The sequence below is a fragment of the Lineus longissimus genome, chromosome 8, assembly GCF_910592395.1.
Source record: "Lineus longissimus chromosome 8, tnLinLong1.2, whole genome shotgun sequence".
Lineage (NCBI taxonomy): Eukaryota > Metazoa > Nemertea > Pilidiophora > Heteronemertea > Lineidae > Lineus > Lineus longissimus.
Window position 1 is genome coordinate 10214406 of NC_088315.1, and position 20579 is coordinate 10234984.

Genomic DNA, 20579 nt, shown 5'->3' on the forward strand with positions numbered 1-20579 from the left:
TTGTATTGCTGATGATTTAAGGTCAAAACAAGCTAAAATAATGAGAAAAAAACTTAATTTGACCCAAATAAGAGTCAACCTAACCCCGGTCTAAGTTCGGTTTCATTTTTACAAGTCTTGTTGTTGGTGACCCAATTTTATTTTCTAAACCTCACTATTTATTTCTGTGCTGCCATCTAGCCATAAACTTTCAAACTTTAAAAGGTGTGTGTCATGCTGAGCATGCTGAGGCAGTTGCAATCCGGCCACCATCTTTGAAAGTTCCTTATTTTACAATCTCCACAAAAACATCAAATTTATATGGTTTCAACCATACTTTCCCCACTATTAAATACCAACAACTTGTAAGTATATATTTCTAAACCAACAAAGGTCAAAATAGTCAAAAAAGACAAATCCAAAAGAGGTTAAAACCACCAACATTGTCACTTGTCCCACTTCATCATGCACTAACTCCATCTTTAGTGCATTCCACATGTAAATTTTCTATTTTTCCATCCAAGTATTGTCAATACAATATTATCAAAACTATTTCTTCTTTTTCTTGTATCAGTTGTGTCTGTCACGCACAAAAAAGTATTTAATAGGAAAGTTTTCTACCATTTTCATATATTTTTATAAAATGTTTTGAGCACGGTGCATACATTAGTGTGCATTTGTGTATACGCATGTACATTGCTGTGTGCATTCTTGTACATTGTTGTGTACATCCATGTACATTTGCGTACAGCCTTGTGTTTATGTACAGGGTCAACTAAATTTATCTAAATTACTAAAGTGTGGCAAGTGACATTCTTTTGCATTGGGCACCCCATAATTATAAAACCAAATTACCATTTAATTATTTCCCCGGTACCGAATTGCAACTCATTCGTGACGTCACTGTCGTCAATCAACAACCATGGCGGAACAAGAGATGATGTCACTAATTAAAAAGCTTCGATCTACGAATGCGGCAAATCTGACAAAACGGTGCAACAAAGCAATACGTGCTATTGAGGAGCAACGTTCCAAAGCCACTTTGAGGGACTGTGCCGAAATTGTTCAAGCCGATTTAGACACCCTGAAGGGAACACAAGAACTTTATTTGTCGCTACTGACAACACCGTCTGACGTCCAAAAAGCGGAAGACTGGATGAAGGACAGATTTGAACATGCTTGTCAAATTACGCGTGATATCTCAACCCAATTGTTATCTGATGACCTTCAATCTCACACCACCGCTGGTACCAGTGACCTGTCTGAATCTGTCTCGTCGCATCACAGCCTTGGTAAGCCTTACGAGACAACTCGGGACCAACTTCAGAGGGACATTCGAATCGTCCACAAACAAGCGTCCATAAAGGCAGAGATGAATGCCTCCAGACTACGAGAAGAGGTAGAGCTGGGAAAGGTGAAACAAAAGGAGATTGAAGATTGGTTGAAGGAACACAAACCACCACCAGACGTCCGACCGAAGACAGCCGTGCAAGCTACAGAAGTTACCGCAGCAGAACGATGATTGCAGAACGGCAACTTGATGACAACACAACTACGCGAAAACCAAACCATGTTTCCAAAGTCAAGTGTCCACCAGCAGCTACCGCTACACGTGATCTTGAATCCGCGCATGTGATGTTTAAAGACAAACCTGACATTCCATACAAAGCATCCGCCATTAGAAATCAAACTGCGCCAGTCTCTAGGTATTTCACACCCAGTGCAGCACATTATGTTACGCCAGGCTTTGAATATCGTGCCATGTCTGATGGAGTCAACCGACCTGATGTGAAGAAAACTGAGCTAGATCCTGAATCACCCGCATGGGAGCCGCGACCACCAATCGATGAGTGGATTGACAAATTGGTAGCTGGACAGGAGACGGTGCTGCCAAAGCAGAAGACAACTCAACATGAGGATCCTATGTTGGCAGCATTGGTAAAACTAGAGAGTGACCGAGGTCTACCCGCTACCCAGATTCCTGTCTTCGATGGCACTGCCCTCTTATGGCCAAAGTTCGTTGAGCAGTTTTATACTCAAGTGCACTGTAAGCCTGGGATCGATGATGCGCGCCGCATGGATCTGTTACAGTCACATGTTTCCAAGGACGCACTAACGATGATCAGAGGGATAGGATACAGCGGTCGATGCTATGCTGATGCACTGAAAGAACTTAAGAGAGCCTTTGGTCACCGGAACCAAGTCGCGCGCGCATATCTTGATTTAATTACCACTGGAAACACCATACCATCAAGGAATTCTATTGCGCTGCGCCAGTTCTTCGTCGATATCAGAGACTGCATAATAACATTAACTCAGTTGAACTATACCAGTGATATGCAAGGAACTGATCTACTTCTGAGAGTGTCAAGACACATCCCAGTTGATCGCATCCGATTTTGGAACCGCCACGTATCCGGGATCTCCAAGACCAGGGAACCATCCATACTTGACCTGCGCAACTGGTTGAAGGAATGTGTGGATACGGAATTCAACCCATACTCCGTCAAGTTAGAAACCTCCAAAGGAAAGACTCCAGCCACAGCTTGCTCATACAACACTGCCTTTCAGAAAACAAAGGAAAAGTCTGAGAAGTCACGAAAAGGAGCCGGGACAAAGGAAAAGCCTAAAAAGTCCAGTGGTGTAGCCAAGCAGCCAGAGAAGTCCTATAATGGAACCAGAGATGCAGATAATCCAAAGAAAGCTGTACCAAAAGAAGGCGACAAGAAACCAATCTCATGTCCACTCTGTAAAGAACCGCACAGACTCTATCGTTGTTTCCTGTTTGTAAACAAAAGGCCGCATGAGAGAAGCAAGATTGCTGAGGACAACAAAATCTGTCTGAACTGTCTGCATTCAAACCATGAACTTAGTCAATGTTTATCAAACCTGCGTTGCCGCGAACCAGGATGTCAGGAAAAACATCATACTCTCCTCCATCCCGATGACAAGGATCCTAAGAACAACTACGCCAACATTGCTGAAAAAGGTAGCCGAAAGAGTCTGTCGCACGCATATTTTCAACTCGTCCGAGTCAATGTGAGCGGTAGAAACGGAAGATGCCTTCCCACCGTGGCTATGTTGGACTCTGCCAGTGAAATCACCGTCATACATCAACAATTAGCGCAAGATCTTGGGTTGAAAGGCAAGACGAAGAAACTCACCATCAAAACTCTGAATGCGGAATCATCATCCAAGTCGCAGACCGTGTCATTTACTATGAGGGCTGCCGGTGAGGAATCAGCACAAGTATTGGATGTCAGCGATGCATGGACGGTTGATATTGATGCCTTCAAATGTCCTCCTCAGCAAATATCTACATCTTGGGATCATATCCAGGGACTTGGGCTGACCGACATTGATGCGTCAGAGGTGCAGTTATTGATTGGAGTAGACGTCCCTTTGGCACACGTCCAGACCGATACCAGGATGGGAGACGAAACCGAGCCAATAGCAGTGAAAACTCCACTTGGATGGATGCTGATGGGGATGTCAAAGACTCAAGATTCACACAAAGCCGTGGCAAACATCAATTTCATCACCAGTAGAGACCAACAGCTACATCAAGACATCGAGAAGTTTTGGCAGACAGAATCCTTTGGCGTCGCCTTCACAACTGAAACTCCACTTTCTGCAGAAGACAAGAGAGCTACTAAAATCCTTGAAGAGACTACTCATCTCGTAGATGGCCATTACGAAGTCGGAATGTTATGGAAGGATCCTGATGCTGTTCTACCAAACAACAAACATATCGCTGTTCGCCGATACCATCTGTTAGAAAAGCGCATGAAGAAAGACTCTGAATTTAAATCTCTGTACGCTGATACGTTGAATGGTTACATTGAAAAGGGATTTGCCAGGAAGCTGTCAGTCATCGAGGCCGAGAAGATTTCACCAAAGACTTGGTACATTCCACATCACGGCGTCATGAATCCGAACAAACCAGGCAAAATACGAGTGGTATTTGACGCAGCTGCAACCTGCCAAGGCACCTCTCTCAACCTCAACTTGATGACTGGACCGGACCTGCTCAACGGCCTATTTGGAATCCTTCAACGCTTCAGACTGTACTGCATAGCCATGTGTGCCGACGTCGAAGGGATGTTCCACATGGTAAGAGTGCCAGAGACTACAGATGCAGACGCCTTGCGATTCATTTGGAAAAGCGACATTGATGCTCCAGGGCCTCCAGAATCCTACAAGATGTTAGTCCATATATTCGGCGCCACCGATTCTCCAACCTGTGCCAACTATGCTCTACAGAGAAGTGCCAAGGACAGCCGAGACCAGTACAGCCAACAAGCCGTTGACACAGTCCTTCGCTCCTTCTATGTTGATGACGTCGCAAAATCCGTTGATTCCGTACCAATAGCCGTTCCACTCGCCAAAGAGGTAGTCAATATACTAAAAGGGGGAGGCTTCAGGCTGCATAAATGGATCTCCAATAGCATGGAATTTCTACAGCACATCGAAGAGTCTGAGCGATCGATTCAAGACCTTGAATTTGCGGCAAAAGAGTCGAGTAACATACAGCGAACATTAGGCCTGAAATGGGACATCAAGAAGGATATCTTCATCTTCAAGTGCCAACCCAAAGACAACCCACTTACCAAGAGAGGCGTCGTGAGCACCGTCAGCTCGATCTTTGATCCGTGCGGATATCTGGCTCCATTTATAATACGCGCAAAGATCTTTGTACAAGAATTATGGAGGAGCGGATTGTCCTGGGACGAGCCACTGACAGAAGAGTTGTCTACCAAATGGAGCAGCTGGTTACAAGATTTGCAGCAGTTATCATCTTTCAAGTTGCCGAGACATCACTTGAACTTCTCACCGCGGGTTGAAGATATCCAGATACACGTTTTCTCTGATGCATCTGAAGCTGGATTCGGAGCAGTCGCCTACCTGAGGTACACGGCCGAAAATGAACAACCAACCTCGTCGCTGTTAGCTGCAAAAACCAGAGTCGCGCCGATAAAACCTGTTCTGTCGATCCCAAGACTTGAGCTTCAAGGGGCACTACTCGCTGCGAGACTGGTAAAATCACTAAAGAAAGAGCTGGATCTAGCAATCACAACCTCAACCTACTGGACAGATTCAACTACCGTCCTGAGATACTTAAAAAACGAAACCAAACGCTTCAAGTCATTCGTCGCGAATAGGATCTCCGAGATTTTGGAAACAACTCAACCAGAACAATGGCGATATGTTCCAACCAAATTGAATCCTGCAGATTGCTGTTCGCGTGGCGTCAAGGCATCAACCCTCTGTAATGATCAACAATGGCAGGAGGGACCCGTATTTCTACAACGCAAAGTTGAAGATTGGCCAAACCTGGACAACAACGATAGCCTGCAGGGAGTTACAGCAGATGATCCAGAAGTGAAAAAGATCGAAAACAAGTCAGTGAATGCCGTCACTGCCAAGGGAGATGACAACAAGGCTACACCAACGACGCTAGATCTTACTTGCTTACTGGATCCGTCGCATTTCTCCTCATGGAACAGACTCATCAGAAAAACTGCCTGGCTGAACCGAGCGATATGCAATTTCACCTCCGTCGTTCCGCGTCTTGCATCAAGAGTCGTCAGATCTCCAAGTATAAAGGCTGCTGAATACCAAGAAGCTGTAGAGTTCTGGATCCGTACTGCGCAACAAGACCGGTTCCGAGATGAGATAGCCAGCCTCAGAAATCACGAAGCATTGCCGCCGAAAAGTAAACTCGCCCAGCTGATGCCTATCTTTGATGAAACCAACAACTGTCTCCGCGTCGGGGGTCGTCTCAGAAAGGCTGACATTCCAACCGAAGCCAAGTATCAGTTGATCTTACCTGCCGATCATGCTGTGACGTTGCTGCTCTTCAACGATACCCACAGAACCAACTCTCACTGTGGTCGAGAACACCTCTTGGCCATGATGAGGCAACGGTACTGGCCTGTTAACGCTAGAGTTTTGGCGAAGAAAACAATCCGATCCTGCTTGCTGTGTTGGAGACGCTACGTACAACCAATCGTTCCGAGAATGGCTGATCTCCCTAAATGCCGCCTATCCGTCACAGCCGGGCCATTCTACCATACTGGTTTGGATTACTTCGGACCCATGATGATAAAAGTTCGGAGATCGACGTCAGTCAAGAGATGGGGTTGTCTCTTCACCTGCCTGGGAACCCGAGCCGTCCACATTGAACTTGCCGAGTCCCTTGAAACCGACAACTTCATTCTCTGTCTCCGTCGATTTATTGGTAGGAGAGGACATCCAAAGACAATCCATAGCGATAACGGTACCAACTTCCGTGGGGCTGACAATGAGCTGAAGAACTGCCTACTCAAGCTGCGCCAGTCTAAGGTCCAAGAGTTCCTCTCTCCCCTCGGTGTGGAATGGATATTCAACCCTCCAGCCAGTCCACACATGGGCGGGAGTTGGGAAAGTCTTGTGAAGTCCGTCAAAGCCGCCTTGAAAGCCGTCCTGCCGAAACATCAACTAGCTGAATCCGTCCTAAGAACAGCTCTCGTCGAAGTTGAAGCCGTAGTCAACAGCCGCCCATTGACCCACAATAGCAGCGAACCAGATGATCTGACAGCATTGACTCCGAATCACTTCATCATTGGTCGGGCCGTCAACGTCGGCGCTCCTGATGTCGTGGTGGATCGTGAAATCGATAGCAGAAAAAGATGGCGTCAAGCTCAAGTGATTGCCGACCACGTTTGCCGAAGATGGGTCAAGGAATATCTACCTACCCTGACTGTCCGACGTAAATGGTTGAAGGAGGAACGCAGCCTAGCTCCTAATGATCTCGTTATCGTCCAAAACGATCATCTACCTCGTGGCAGTTGGGAAATGGCTAGAGTGCTCGACATTTACCCAGGGGATGATGGGAGAGTCCGATCGGTGTTGCTGAAATCTGCGAAGTCTACCTATGTGAGGCCGGTGTCCAGGATCTGCTTACTCGAGGAAAACGTCAATGATGAACATTAGCGAACCAGGAAAGCCGCTACGATATGAACACTGAACACTGACAGTTCATGTTTTTCAAGGATTCGTGCAAATCAGGTTTTAGGAGACATGTGGCATTGAGTTTCAATTTTCCTTATGTCCAATCACCAAATTTTGTGGACTAACAGAGTTGATTAGCACTCTTGTTTTAAACGATTTACTCAATGACATATTTCTCTTGAAAGCTGATTTTATCTTCTCACTGTTATGTGTTGCATTTGATGTGCTGGTAACCTCTCAATGCAATGCATCTCATTAGTAAATTTATAGGATAGTTCCAAAGAAACGCTTTGGATTGTAAATTATGGATAGCTCCATTCTGGATGAATCCAAAGAAACGCTTTGGATCGGAGCTTGTGCAATGTTGTGGTGTTTAAGTTATACGGACGTCAGACATGATACATTGAATCACAGGGTTGAAGTTTATTTACTCTCTTTTAAATTTGGGAAGTTTCAATCCATATTTGGAGATGAGTCCTAAATTTAAAATTTCTGCTCAAATTGAGTAAAATTCTCTACTCCATTTAACCCTGTGCTGTCGCTGTCAATCATGGCCGTATTCTGTATGTTCATCCATGTTCGCTTGTGATCGAAGTGAAGTTAACTTGAATCAGACTCATTTGCTTGATTATTGTAGCAGTCTGCGGGTGGACACATTATTACCGGTTACAATCAATTTATTTTTCATTCTTTTCTTTTTGGCCAAATTCTCAAAATTATTTCATAAAGTATTTACAACAACTTTATATTCCTCTGTGTCCTTCCTGGGATTTGCTGCCAAAATCTGGTTCTGGAGTCCTGTATTCTTGTGTACTTCTGAACTGCCAACACTGGTAGAAAGGACTATATGCCAATATTGTTCGAAGGACTGACAATGTTAGGCAGAACTGACTTCAAGATTGGACATTGAATATATTTCCGGTTGATTCTGTCACTTCCCTGCAGAATAGTAATGACGATTAATGGTTCCTTCTAATTTCAAGGCTTTACTTTTCATCTCAGGCTGGTCCTCTTTGGAGTGCTATCAGTCCTATTTTGTTATTATAATCATGATTTTCATTGTTCAGCAGGAATGTAAACAGACAGTTTATCAACACTAGCATGTTTGCTATTAAGCTTCACTGCCTATGGCTCAAGCTTCAATGCCATTTTCATGGCTTTAATTTGCTTTACTGCCATACGGCTCAAGCATACTTAAATTTGCTTTTACTGCCATACGGCTCAAGCATACTTAAATTGGCTCTATACTGCCACACGGCTCGAGCATATTTATCAAACTCTTACTGCCCATCGGCTTTGAGTTTGGTTTTTTGGTGCACTCGTATTATTAACGTAAAATTTACACCTTCTTGCTAAGGTTTTTGGACGCTAATTCTCGCACGCCTTTTCAAGGTTAACGCACCGTTTGTTTGGATGTGATCAATTTGACTCTGTCAGGGGGGCGGCAATGTTGGTGACCCAATTTTATTTTCTAAACCTCACTATTTATTTCTGTGCTGCCATCTAGCCATAAACTTTCAAACTTTAAAAGGTGTCATTCTGAGCATGCTCAGGCAGTTGCAATCCGGCCACCATCTTTGAAAGTTCCTTATTTTACAATCTCCACAAAAACATCAAATTTATATGGTTTCAACCATACTTTCCCCACTATTAAATACCAACAACTTGTAAGTATATATTTCTAAACCAACAAAGGTCAAAATAGTCAAAAAAGACAAATCCAAAAGAGGTTAAAACCACCAACATTGTCACTTGTCCCACTTCATCATGCTCTAACTCCATCTTTAGTGCATTCCACATGTAAATTTTCTATTTTTCCATCCAAGTATTGTCAATACAATATTATCAAAACTATTTCTTCTTTTTCTTGTATCAGTTGTGTCTGTCACGCACACTTGTTGTGTTGCACTGAAAACAGTGGAAATATCAAAGTCTGTCTAATTTGTCGATTATAAAAAAATTTCCGTGGTCAATCACCAATTTCCATCGCACCAGTTACTCGCAAGACTAACCCGTATATCATATCCGAATTTCAGTTTCACTACTTGACGCGTTCTTTGATGCGTCGCGGTCAAACATGGACAATTTAACTGCTAAAAGGCTTAAAAAGTCAATTGTGGTCTTGTCTCTTAGTGGATTGAAAACACCTTTATTGGTACAAACGCAAATTTTTGAGCGATATACAGTCCTATATTGGAATAATAATGATATACGGAATATGCAGGTGCGTTAGTTTTCCCGATTATCGCTATAGCGATTTATTCCAGGAGCTATCCTTTAATCTAATTCAATTGTAGAAGGCCTCTGTAGTTGTTTCTATTCTAGGCTTGCTAGGCCTTATCAGTTTGGGCCAGAAATATGTAGGAGATGCCTTTGACTTTGTTTCCCAAACCCACTATGATTTTGCTTGGCTATGGTGGGGTTTTTTGAGTGGTTGTCAGTCAAATTGACACCAAGTCCCAAGGCCAAGTCAATTTTAAACTGTAGGCCTAGGCCTAGTTTTTTTGCATTGCCGGAGTGTAGGCCTGGGAGTCATGGGCCTTATGATTTAGTTGCAATGTTCAATTATTGCATGACTTTTAAAAATGTCATGAAAGTGCAACATTCCAAACACCAATGCTGCAACAAACTAAATACACTTTTATCTTAATTGCAGGCTAGAAGATGGACTCAAGTGTCCACAGTGATGACACCACACTGCCACCATCAAGTGTCACAGTGATGACACCACACTGCCACATCACCAATCGGGATTGACCGTGGGATTCCACCGCCACCAAGGACAAGTACCCCTAGGCCTAATGCACCACCAGTACCATCCGTAAGCCCTGCATGCGGCGACATAATACCAGTCATGCCAGTAGCTGAATCTGATTGCGAGTGCATTGATCCCTCATTGCTGGATGATGCTGGTGATCCTTTTTCATTGGATCATGAATGATGGGACCATGTCACCAGAGTCTGATTGCCAGAAGTGCTACAAATGTCGACGTCCAATGTCTTGTCATGACAGGGAATGCTTGTCATGGATGACAACCGTGATGTCAGAGGACTTGATAGAGTTCGACTCATCAGAGGAGCTACGGTTCCAAATGGAAGTAATGGATTAGTTTTAGGTAAAAAAGTTACAAAACTATTTTGATGCCAATGAGTATGTATTTTCAAGGATAATAGATACAGAAAAAGAGAAAGCATCGATACAGTTGTACTACTAGTATTTTCACCAAAAAATCTGGAAATCTGAAGTGGTGCAATTTTTCACCATGCTCATCATCTTTGTTGTAACCACGACTGGTGCAGTGAGGTACACATCAGTATCTGTGACTCTTGGGAGGTTGCTGAAGAGAAGAATAATCCCCAGTTAATAACAATCTTAATAATTTTCGTCAAACTGTTAAGATTCTTGGCAAAACAAGAAATTGTGTGAACTTACTTGTTCAAAGAAACATTAGATTACATGGTTTGTTTCTGTAATTTACGCCAAGAGGACTCAGTATTTCATTTAGCTCCTCTCAATAAAATGCATTTCAAAAATATTGATATATACAATCAGCGCTCTTTGAAATGCATTTGATATCTTGACAATATTATAAGTAAATAGTACAGATATAGTACTAGTAGTTTGGGTAGTATACTGCTGAATATTGACTGTATTACAAATGTACCTTCATAACATTTCCTGCTGGATTGTAATAGCTGTGATCTTGTGAGTTTGTTGATGTATAATCCATATCCATTTCGGCAAACCTGGTTTATTCGTGGTCACTTGTTTGTAACGTTAGACAGCGGTTGTTCCAAACTGAAACATGATCGTATCATTTTGAGTGAAACAGGTACTTTGTGAAAAGAATTACTAATAAAAATACTATGCCGTGGATGTATGTTGCATGTGATATGACGGCATTTGGATACCATTTAATAATAAAACTTGAAATAGGCAATTGACATCATTTTGTCTTGTTAATTTTTAAAATTATGACTTGCCCAAACAATTTCCATGCAGACATGACAAATGTGGTCAGCCTCTTATGCCTCATGTGCTGTGATCCCGGGCTGTGATATCTGGCTATCATTAGTCTCCCTGCAGGCCAATGGCCATGGGCCATGGCCCAAGAAAGAGTAGCCTACATGTAGCTAGCTGCCTGCCATTGCATCAATGATCATTATCATAAGGCTACATGTTTTCATTAAATACAATAATGGCATTATGCACACAGTACATAGCCTATAGTATATTAGCCATAGGCCAACCACCACACCACAGAAAATATACTATGCCAGGGTAACCGGAAAAACGCCGACCGACCGACCGACCGACTGACCTGCCAACCTACTCATAAGTCAATGTGATATATCCAATCCACGATAGCAGGTCATATGAAATGAGTTGCGCGTTGCAGTTCATGCATTGCATCGGTCGAGACACTCGAGTAGAAAAACTACAGTGCATATACTAGGCCCAAATCATGTTTTTATATCCACCGACCATGTAGACAAAGCATATCTTTCGAGTATCGTTATCAGTTCCTTACCGCGTGGGCTCGTTTTCCCGGTATAATTGACTGAAGATGCTGCTGTCAGACACGTCGGACTCCATCACGTCCATTGCGCTGGGCACTACACAGATACATGTGCTATAGAGAAGCGAAAGGGATACTGCATATGACGGTAGGTTGGCAGGTCAGTCGGTCAGTCGGTCGGTCGGTCGGTCGGTCGGTCGGCGTTTTTCCGGTTACCCTATGCCAGGCCTACATGTACATGTTCATGATTAGTGGCAGAGCCATGCAGCATACTTGATACTACATGTACAATGCAGATGTACAAGGCACAACACCAGTGACACCTACATCGGTATAGGCGTCAAATTATTGAAGAATAAAAACAAAAAGTTGACCCTGGGATGGCGTGGGTTAATACCAAGGTAATCAAGATAAATATTGATTTGAATTATAGAGTAGTATTCAATCTTTCATAAAATATTGATTTCAGTTCTATGGTCCCCCGGGTATTTTCAGGAGGGCAGCACCAGTAAGAGCTTCATTTCTGGAGACAAGCAGCTTGGAAAGTGAGAATCTGAGAACTGTTTTTTTTCCTGACCCCTCAGTCGATTAACCTCTCTCAAGGAACCTCTGATATTGGCCATGTCTTCCACATTGAGTTCAACAATCTTTTTCCCTACCCGGTTTGCTTTTTCCTGCATGCTACTCAGACAGGGCGTCGGCAAACCTATTGTGTTCAGGATCTGGCTCTATCCCCTTGAAGTTTCCTATTGATGAATCCAACAGTGCGCACTGTAAGGAAATGTTGGGTATGGCACTTTTACCCCCTGCCTTAGCCGATGCCAACTCTGAATACAACTTATTTTTGTCAGAAATGTACTTGCAAAATTTTGCATTTGACCCTCACGGTCACGCAAAGACCCTTTTTAGCTCACCTCTTAGCAGAGGTGAGCTTATCCCATACCGTGGCGTCCGTCGTCCGTCGTCGTCGTCGTCGTCGTCGTCGTCCGTCGTCGTCCGTCGTCCGTTAGCAGGGCACGTTTCGTAACTGTTAGAGCTATTGAGTTGAAACTTGGTACACATGTACCCTTATGTAATGACACTTTGGAGACCAAGTTTCGGTCCGATTCGTTTCATGGTTTGGCCACCAGGGGGCCAAACGTTAAAAGTGAAAATATGCAATATCTCCCTTAATAGTAGTCGGGAAATTTTGAAAAAAATATGGTAGGTACTTCTAGCAAAGGTGCATCATATATCCTCCGGGTTTTTGATTTGACCTCCTTTTCAAGGTCACAGAGGTCAAATGGTGTAAATTGGCCGTTAGGATGTAACGATGGCACGTTTCTAAACTGCAATGACTATTGATACCAAATTTGGTACACATTTACCCCTTAGTCAGGTGATCTCAGGGACCGAAGTTTGGTCCAATATGATTCACCACTTGACCACCAGGGGGCAAAATCCAAAAACCTTAAAAATGTGATTATTCCTTAACTTCTTGCCCGATTGCCACCAATTTGATATCATGGGTACATCTAACCACCATACAGTATATGTCACACAGGTTTTTAATTTGACCTTCTTGTCAAGGTCACAGAGGTCAAATGGCGTAAATTCGCCGTCAGGCCGTAACTATGGCACGTTTCTTAACTGCAATGACTATTGATCACAAATTAAGTACACATGTACCCCTTGGTCAGGTGATCTCAGGTACCGAAGTTTGGTGCAATCTGATTTGCCATTTGGCCTCCAGGGAGGGGGCCAAATCCTAAATTCTTCAAAATGCCATTATTCCTAGTAATGACTTGCCCGATTGGCACCAATTTTATATCATAGGTACATCTAATTCTAACAACCATTCAATGTGTCACCCGGGTCTTCTTTGATTTGACCTACTTTTCAAGGTCACAGAGGTCGAATGTACTGTAAATTGGCCATTTTGGGGAAATTGTAATTGCTTGGACCTAGATCAAACCTAACACTACATGACACAATACCATGCTCTTTATCCATCTTTCCTCCACATGAGGTGAGCACAATGGCCCTGGCCATTTCATTTACTTTATCTTCATATTGAAACTCCGGACGAACACAACCTGTCATATTGTGTGACACAGCTACAGAGTTCATTAAGTCCATCATTTTTTCTACAGAGATTACATAGTTCTCATCGGTCATGCTGCATGAAGGGTTATATGATGAGGGTTCGAAATGATTTTGTACATCTTGATCTGATGGCGGCTTAATGGGTCTCAAAAGTCTGGTCCTACCTGAAGGCCTGTTGTGAATGTCCGGAACAATCCTTGTACCACCCGGTCCCTTTGTTGTCACTTGATTGTAAAGATCCAGTGGAAGACGTAACCACTCCCCAGGGTCCGAGGCTCGAAAATCCACTTTGGACTTGTACGGAACGTGTCCCTTTTTGAAAAATGTATCCCTTCGTTTAGTAATCCCTGGTTTTTGACAGTCATAGCGACGCCGCCTAGTGAGCACCATCCTGCTGGCTTGGTAGCCCCAACACATACTGATTCTTCTTAACTTCGGCCAATAACCTGTGAGAAAGATGGGGGATTTAAAAAAAATTTAATCTGGACACCTGGACACCTGTTTGTAACTAATATCTAACATAATTAATTCATTTCTCTGTCATCAAACTGTCATGAAGCATCAATAAACAATGATTTCTATTGTCCTCTTAACCTTCTGCCTGTTGCTGGATGAACTCCTTGTGGGGTGACAACATCTTTGACGCTTGATATGTTTTGCATCTTGAGATGGCCTACTAAACTTTTTGATGCATCTTGAAGGGTAGGATCCTTGAAATCAAAAATACTAAAATTTGCAGAAAAAGGGTCCCCGGCTATTGCGTACGATTACGTAATATTAGGCGGGTACCGCCCATATATGGGTGTGGCCATGTTATGCAATGAATTAATGTGACAAACTGCATGTGTAATGATTTCATTCTTGTATTTCAGAAGAGGGCCTCTCAGAGTCATTGACTGATAGTGATTGATTGCTTTAACCCTGTGTTTGTTGAAGACAGCACCTGTTGAATATAAGGGACCGCCCTGTGAACTCCGTTTGAAGTTGCAATGGTAAGTACAATAGACAATTTGATCTCATAGGCCATGCAGGGCCTTGATCAAATTTCTTCCCTATGCCTGTTGGATGGGAGGTCTAACCCTTTCAGAATATGCCCACTTTTAACCCATCCGCTATTAACCCCTTCCTATTAGGCACAACACCAGTGACACCTACATCGGTATGGGCGTCAAATTATTGAAGAATAAAAACAAAAAGTTGACCCTGGGATGGCGTGGGTTAATACCAAGGTAATCAAGATAAATATTGATTTGAATTATAGAGTAGTATTCAATCTTTCATAAAATATTGATTTCAGTTCTATGGTCCCCCGGGTATTTTCAGGAGGGCAGCACCAGTAAGGGCTTCATTTCTGGAGACAAGCAGCTTGGAAAGTGAGAATCTGAGAACTGTTTTACAAAAATAGGATTTTCTCTAGATTTTCGTGGTGAACCCTATACGCCATTGCAGTGAGGGATGTCCCAGACCTTGGATATTAACCCCTTGTGGCGGTTTGTAAAAAAACACGGTTTCCTATTTTTGGCAGATTTTTAAGTTTAATAGAAAATGCATTGCAAATAATCACCGGTGTTGTCCCTATTAGGTACATTCAGTTGGACCGTACACCCATGAATTTTGTCTCCCACAGTGACACAACAGTAGCTAAAATGGCCGATGAAGCTTGGAAACACACGTACAAGGAAAGAATAAAGGCCCGTAGCCAGGTTGGTAAGAATCGTGAATGCCGGATATGGACTTGGGGGGCCAAACGGAAGCTGGGGTGTATGATATATGGAGAAATGAGTGCCAAACTGCCAAATGCAAAGAAGTCTAAGAAGTTTCGTGTACACAGGTTGATGTACATTTTGAATACTGGGGTCACTGACCTCCAGGGTGATGTCTCACATCTTTGTCACAATTCGCTGTGTGTGAATTTGGAACATTTGACCCTGGAGCCCAGTGCCATAAACAAGAGTCGTTGCCTGGCCAGAGGACTGTGTATTGGGCACACATCATACCCTGCATGTATACTTAATTTGCATATGGGGGCTGGTCAAGGTAGGCACATGCTACTGTTGTGTTACAAAATGTTCAAAAGACCCAGGCTTATTAAGCTAATCCCACCCCATGCTAATTTTTAACGAATTAACCCCTTCCTGGCTGATGCATACATTTTAAACCAACTTACTTTTTTGTTTGATATTTCTTTGGTCCCTTATTCCTGACAGTTGGTCCCTGTGACGACGTTGATTGGACTGGATCACTGGAGTATGTGTGGTCCCTGCGGCGACGGTCCTCCCCTCCGACATACCCTCCGACTGTGGACCGTGACTCGTTAGATGGCGCCTGACTGTATGGGTGCTCCTTGTGGATTTTTTTGTCTTTCTTGCCTTTTGGTTTGGTGATGTTGGTTGGTGTAGGCATACCGCGACCCCGTGATTTAGATGACCCTGCTGCTACTCCGGGTATTGGAATCAGTAGCTGGCTGAACTTTTGGTAGTCCCCCTCCTTTCTGGCCCTTTTATCTGTGAGGAAGTCTCCCATGCGTTTAATTCTTTGCCGTTTGTTTTGCTTCTTGAACTCCGGAGACTCTTTGTAAGCCACATTGTATGCCTTCCTATTCTGGAGCCGTCCTAAGTTCTTCATAGCATGAGACTGGGGGTTCAGCGGTACATTGAGACCCTTATCAAGCTTGGTCATTGTACTCTTTGCCAATGAATTGTTCACGCGATGGATTGCACTGTGTACCCTTGGCAATGCATTTCTGGAGAAAGTAATATTCTTGGGTAGGCTGCTTGAAATGCCACGGTTTGTGGCTTCAGGTTTGTTAGTTGTAACCCCTGTTTTCAAAGACTCCAATGCAGATTCCCCAAGGCGAACTTCTAACAGGATTTGGAGCAGCTTTCTGTCAGTTTCATTGAATGAAATGTCAAGGGACTTTTTACCATAGGCCTTAAAGTATTCTGATTTCTTCCTCCAAGAATTGGTGATTCCACCGCTGCACAGGTTGTATTTGTTATTTCTACATTTGGAGCAATCACCTGAGTAGCAATCGATCAAACATTGCACCAAGGGTACCAGTTTCTTTGACATTTTCACCACGTCCCCACCCACATCATTCCTGAGTAGTTTCAATGCCCTGCTGGAGCGTGACTTTACATCTAACATAAACAATTTTTGAAATGTTTTTCGATCATCTGCTGTTCTCCCAGGAAAACAATTCTTACTGAAATCAGTCTTTAAACCAGCACGAAACATTGCCTGGCCTAAATGAATAGAGTCTGTTTGAGGCTTTACATTGAACAGGGTCCCAAAAATCATATCTGTTGCATCCCTGACACCACAATAAGCAGAACTGTCCCCATCTGTGCAGACATATTCAAGATGAATGCCCTCCTTGGCAAGGTTTGCAGTGATAGTTCTGGCCAACTCATATTCAGAAAAAGGGAGTACCTCTGGAAAATTTGCAGTGCAATTCTTATGAAACTGTTCGGCTCCCTCATTTGACTCCCTAGCAGAACTCCTTGTGGTAGGCCTACTCGCCTTACTTGACTTAGAATTTGACTTTGGGGGAGCGCTCCCACAATGAATAGGTAACCCACGTGCACGGCAGTATGCACCCCTCCAGCATAGCTTATTGAAAAATGCAACATCAATAACTTTCTTCGAATCGGTTAAATTTTCTGTGGCTATTTCTACAACCTGGGATGCAGCCTGGCCAAGTTTGCCCCTTGTGGTGATTCGTTGGCTGTTGTAACGACCGTCCATTGAAGCTGTGAATGCATTCACGTCTTCCTGACCCCTCAGTCGATTAACCTCTCTCAAGGAACCTCTGATATTGGCCATGTCTTCCACATTGAGTTCAACAATCTTTTTCCCTACCCGGTTTGCTTGTTCCTGCATGCTACTCAGACAGGGCGTCGGCAAACCTATTGTGTTCAGGATCTGGCTCCCCTTGAAGTTTCCTATTGATGAATCCAACAGTGCGCACTGTAAGGAAATGTTGGGTATGGCACTTTTACCCCCTGCCTTAGCCGATGCCAACTCTGAATACAACTTATTTTTGTCAGAAATGTACTTGCAAAATTTTGCATTTGACCCTCACGGTCACGCAAAGACCCTTTTTTACTTTATCTTCATATTGAAACTCCGGACGAACACAACCTGTCATATTGTGTGACACAGCTACAGAGTTCATTAAGTCCATCATTTTTTCTACAGAGATTACATAGTTCTCATCGGTCATGCTACATGAAGGGTTATATGATGAGGGTTCGAAATGATTTTGTACATCTTGATCTGATGGCGGCTTAATGGGTCTCAAAAGTCTGGTCCTACCTGAAGGCCTGTTGTGAATGTCCGGAACAATCCTTGTACCTGCCGGTCTCTTTGTAGTCACTTGATTGTAAAGATCCAGTGGAAGACGTAACCACTCCCCAGGGTCCGAGGCTCGAAAATCCACTTTGGACTTGTACGGAACGTGTCCCTTTTTGAAAAATGTATCCCTTCGTTTAGTAATCCCTGGTTTTTGACAGTCATAGCGACGCCGCCTAGTGAGCACCATCCTGCTGGCTTGGTAGCCCCAACACATACTGATTCTTCTTAACTTCGGCCAATAACCTGTGAGAAAGATGGGGGATTTAAAAAAATTTAATCTGGAAACCTGGACACCTGTTTGTAACTAATATCTAACATAATTAATTCATTTCTCTGTCATCAAACTGTCATGAAGCATCAATAAACAATGATTTCTATTGTCCTCTTAACCTTCTGCCTGTTGCTGGATGAACTCCTTGTGGGGTGACAACATCTTTGACGCTTGATATGTTTTGCATCTTGAGATGGCCTACTAAACTTTTTGATGCATCTTGAAGGGTAGGATCCTTGAAATCAAAAATACTAAAATTTGCAGAAAAAGGGTCCCCGGCTATTGCGTACGATTACGTAATATTAGGCGGGTACCGCCCATATATGGGTGTGGCCATGTTATGCAATGAATTAATGTGACAAACTGCATGTGTAATGATTTCATTCTTGTATTTCAGAAGAGGGCCTCTCAGAGTCATTGACTGATAGTGATTGATTGCTTTAACCCTGTGTTTGTTGAAGACAGCACCTGTTGAATATAAGGGACCGCCCTGTGAACTCCGTTTGAAGTTGCAATGGTAAGTACAATAGACAATTTGATCTCATAGGCCATGCAGGGCCTTGATCAAATTTCTTCCCTATGCCTGTTGGATGGGAGGTCTAACCCTTTCAGAATATGCCCACTTTTAACCCATCCGCTATTAACCCCTTCCTATTAGGCACAACACCAGTGACACCTACATCGGTATGGGCGTCAAATTATTGAAGAATAAAAACAAAAAGTTGACCCTGGGATGGCGTGGGTTAATACCAAGGTAATCAAGATAAATATTGATTTGAATTATAGAGTAGTATTCAATCTTTCATAAAATATTGATTTCAGTTCTATGGGTCCCCCGGGTATTTTCAGGAGGGCAGCACCAGTAAGGGCTTCATTTCTGGAGACAAGCAGCTTGGAAAGTGAGAATCTGAGAACTGTTTTACAAAAATAGGATTTTCTCTAGATTTTCGTGGTGAACCCTATACGCCATTGCAGTGAGCATGGAGGTATTATTAATAATACCTCCATGCAGTGAGGGATGTCCCAGACCTTGGATATTAACCCCTTGTGGCGGTTTGTAAAAAAACACGGTTTCCTATTTTTGGCAGATTTTTAAGTTTAATAGAAAATGCATTGCAAATAATCACCGGTGTTGTCCCACAACACAACACACACTGACACTGTCCATTGCTGTTGTGTTGTTTATGACTGTGTTTATGGTGGCTTAACTCACATGATATGCATAAAGAAGCCCAATATCAACACTAAAACTTTACCTTCACTCAGTTTCCAGTTCCTGGCATGTTTGGTGTGCCTATTCAACTAATTAATACCATTTTTCCCTCTTCATAATGCTCTTCCAAGTACACATTGTGTTATGGTCATTATGTAGGCTGCCTGCGAAATTTTTTTTCTGCAGGATACTTCTGGCATAGTGTACATCTGAGCGCCAATCAGAATTCAAGGCAAGCACGTGTCTTTGTTGACATCATCTTGCCACATGGCGCAATAATGTCAACAATGCCACGTGTTCTGATAATCTTGGAAAGAACAAGTTAGCAAATGGTTAGAGGAGTATATTAGCTAAAATATATTTATTTGCAGTATCTTAACATGTATTTTCATTGTCGAGTGGACTGTATTTATTGGACTTGTCTGTTAAAGGCGCACTGTGCTCGGCAAAATAGCCGAGGTTGAATGTTTATCTGTCAACCGTGTAACTAGTTCTGCTGTATATGCATAGGTGACGCCACCATTCAATTTATTTTGTTTGCTTGTCAAAATGTGTTTTATACAATGGCCCTTCAACAATGTTCAAACTACCAAAATCAACAGCAGACATCGGATACACTGTCCCTTTAATAATTATCAACATTGGCAACACTGTCAGTGTCACTGCCCCTTAAGATTTCACAAATCGCGAGACATCGGATACACTGTCCCTTTAATAATTATCAACATTGGCAACACTGTCAGTGTCACTGCCCCTTAAAATTTCACAAATCAATGCATGCACTGCAATGTAGCGATCAGATCAGCTGATGCCTCTTTTGTACGCATAATATCATCAATTTTACAATGAATCTGTGCAATTCATTCCTGAACACTACGACACAAACCTTACGACACAAACCTTGAGTTGAGCATAATTGGGGTCAGCAGTTGAAGTGGCACTCGGCATGCGACTCGGTATCGTCCATTGTATTTGCATTATCATGCATAAATAAACAGTGTGACGTCAAAGATCGCGCCAATTGTGATTGGCTGTCAGATGTACACTGTGGCAGAAGTATCCTGCAGAAAATTTTTTCGCAGGCTGCCTCTACTACGTCACTTCCTCCTAGTTACAGAACTGATAATAGGCGGCAGGTCAATTTTAGGAATTGTGTATACAC

At 43.0% G+C, this 20579-nt stretch overlaps 1 protein-coding gene across 2 annotated transcripts; it reads left to right on the top strand.

Moving 5' to 3' along the window:
* The first annotated feature begins 247 nt into the window (after window positions 1–247).
* On the top strand, window positions 248–19160 carry LOC135492277 (uncharacterized). 2 transcript variants are annotated; one of them, XM_064778639.1, is made up of 4 exons: window positions 248–8639; window positions 14450–14569; window positions 18602–18721; window positions 19054–19160. In XM_064778639.1, exon 1 carries the CDS (start codon window positions 1498–1500, stop codon window positions 6952–6954), a length of 5457 nt encoding a protein of 1818 aa, XP_064634709.1. In that variant the 5' UTR covers window positions 248–1497; the 3' UTR covers window positions 6955–8639; window positions 14450–14569; window positions 18602–18721; window positions 19054–19160. The 2 variants fall into 2 exon arrangements, 1 of the variants encoding a protein (XP_064634709.1); XR_010448051.1 differs by lacking the exons at window positions 248–8639; window positions 19054–19160 and adding an exon at window positions 11995–12037 and having other exon boundaries at window positions 18602–18716.
* Window positions 19161–20579: the final 1419 nt, after the last annotated feature.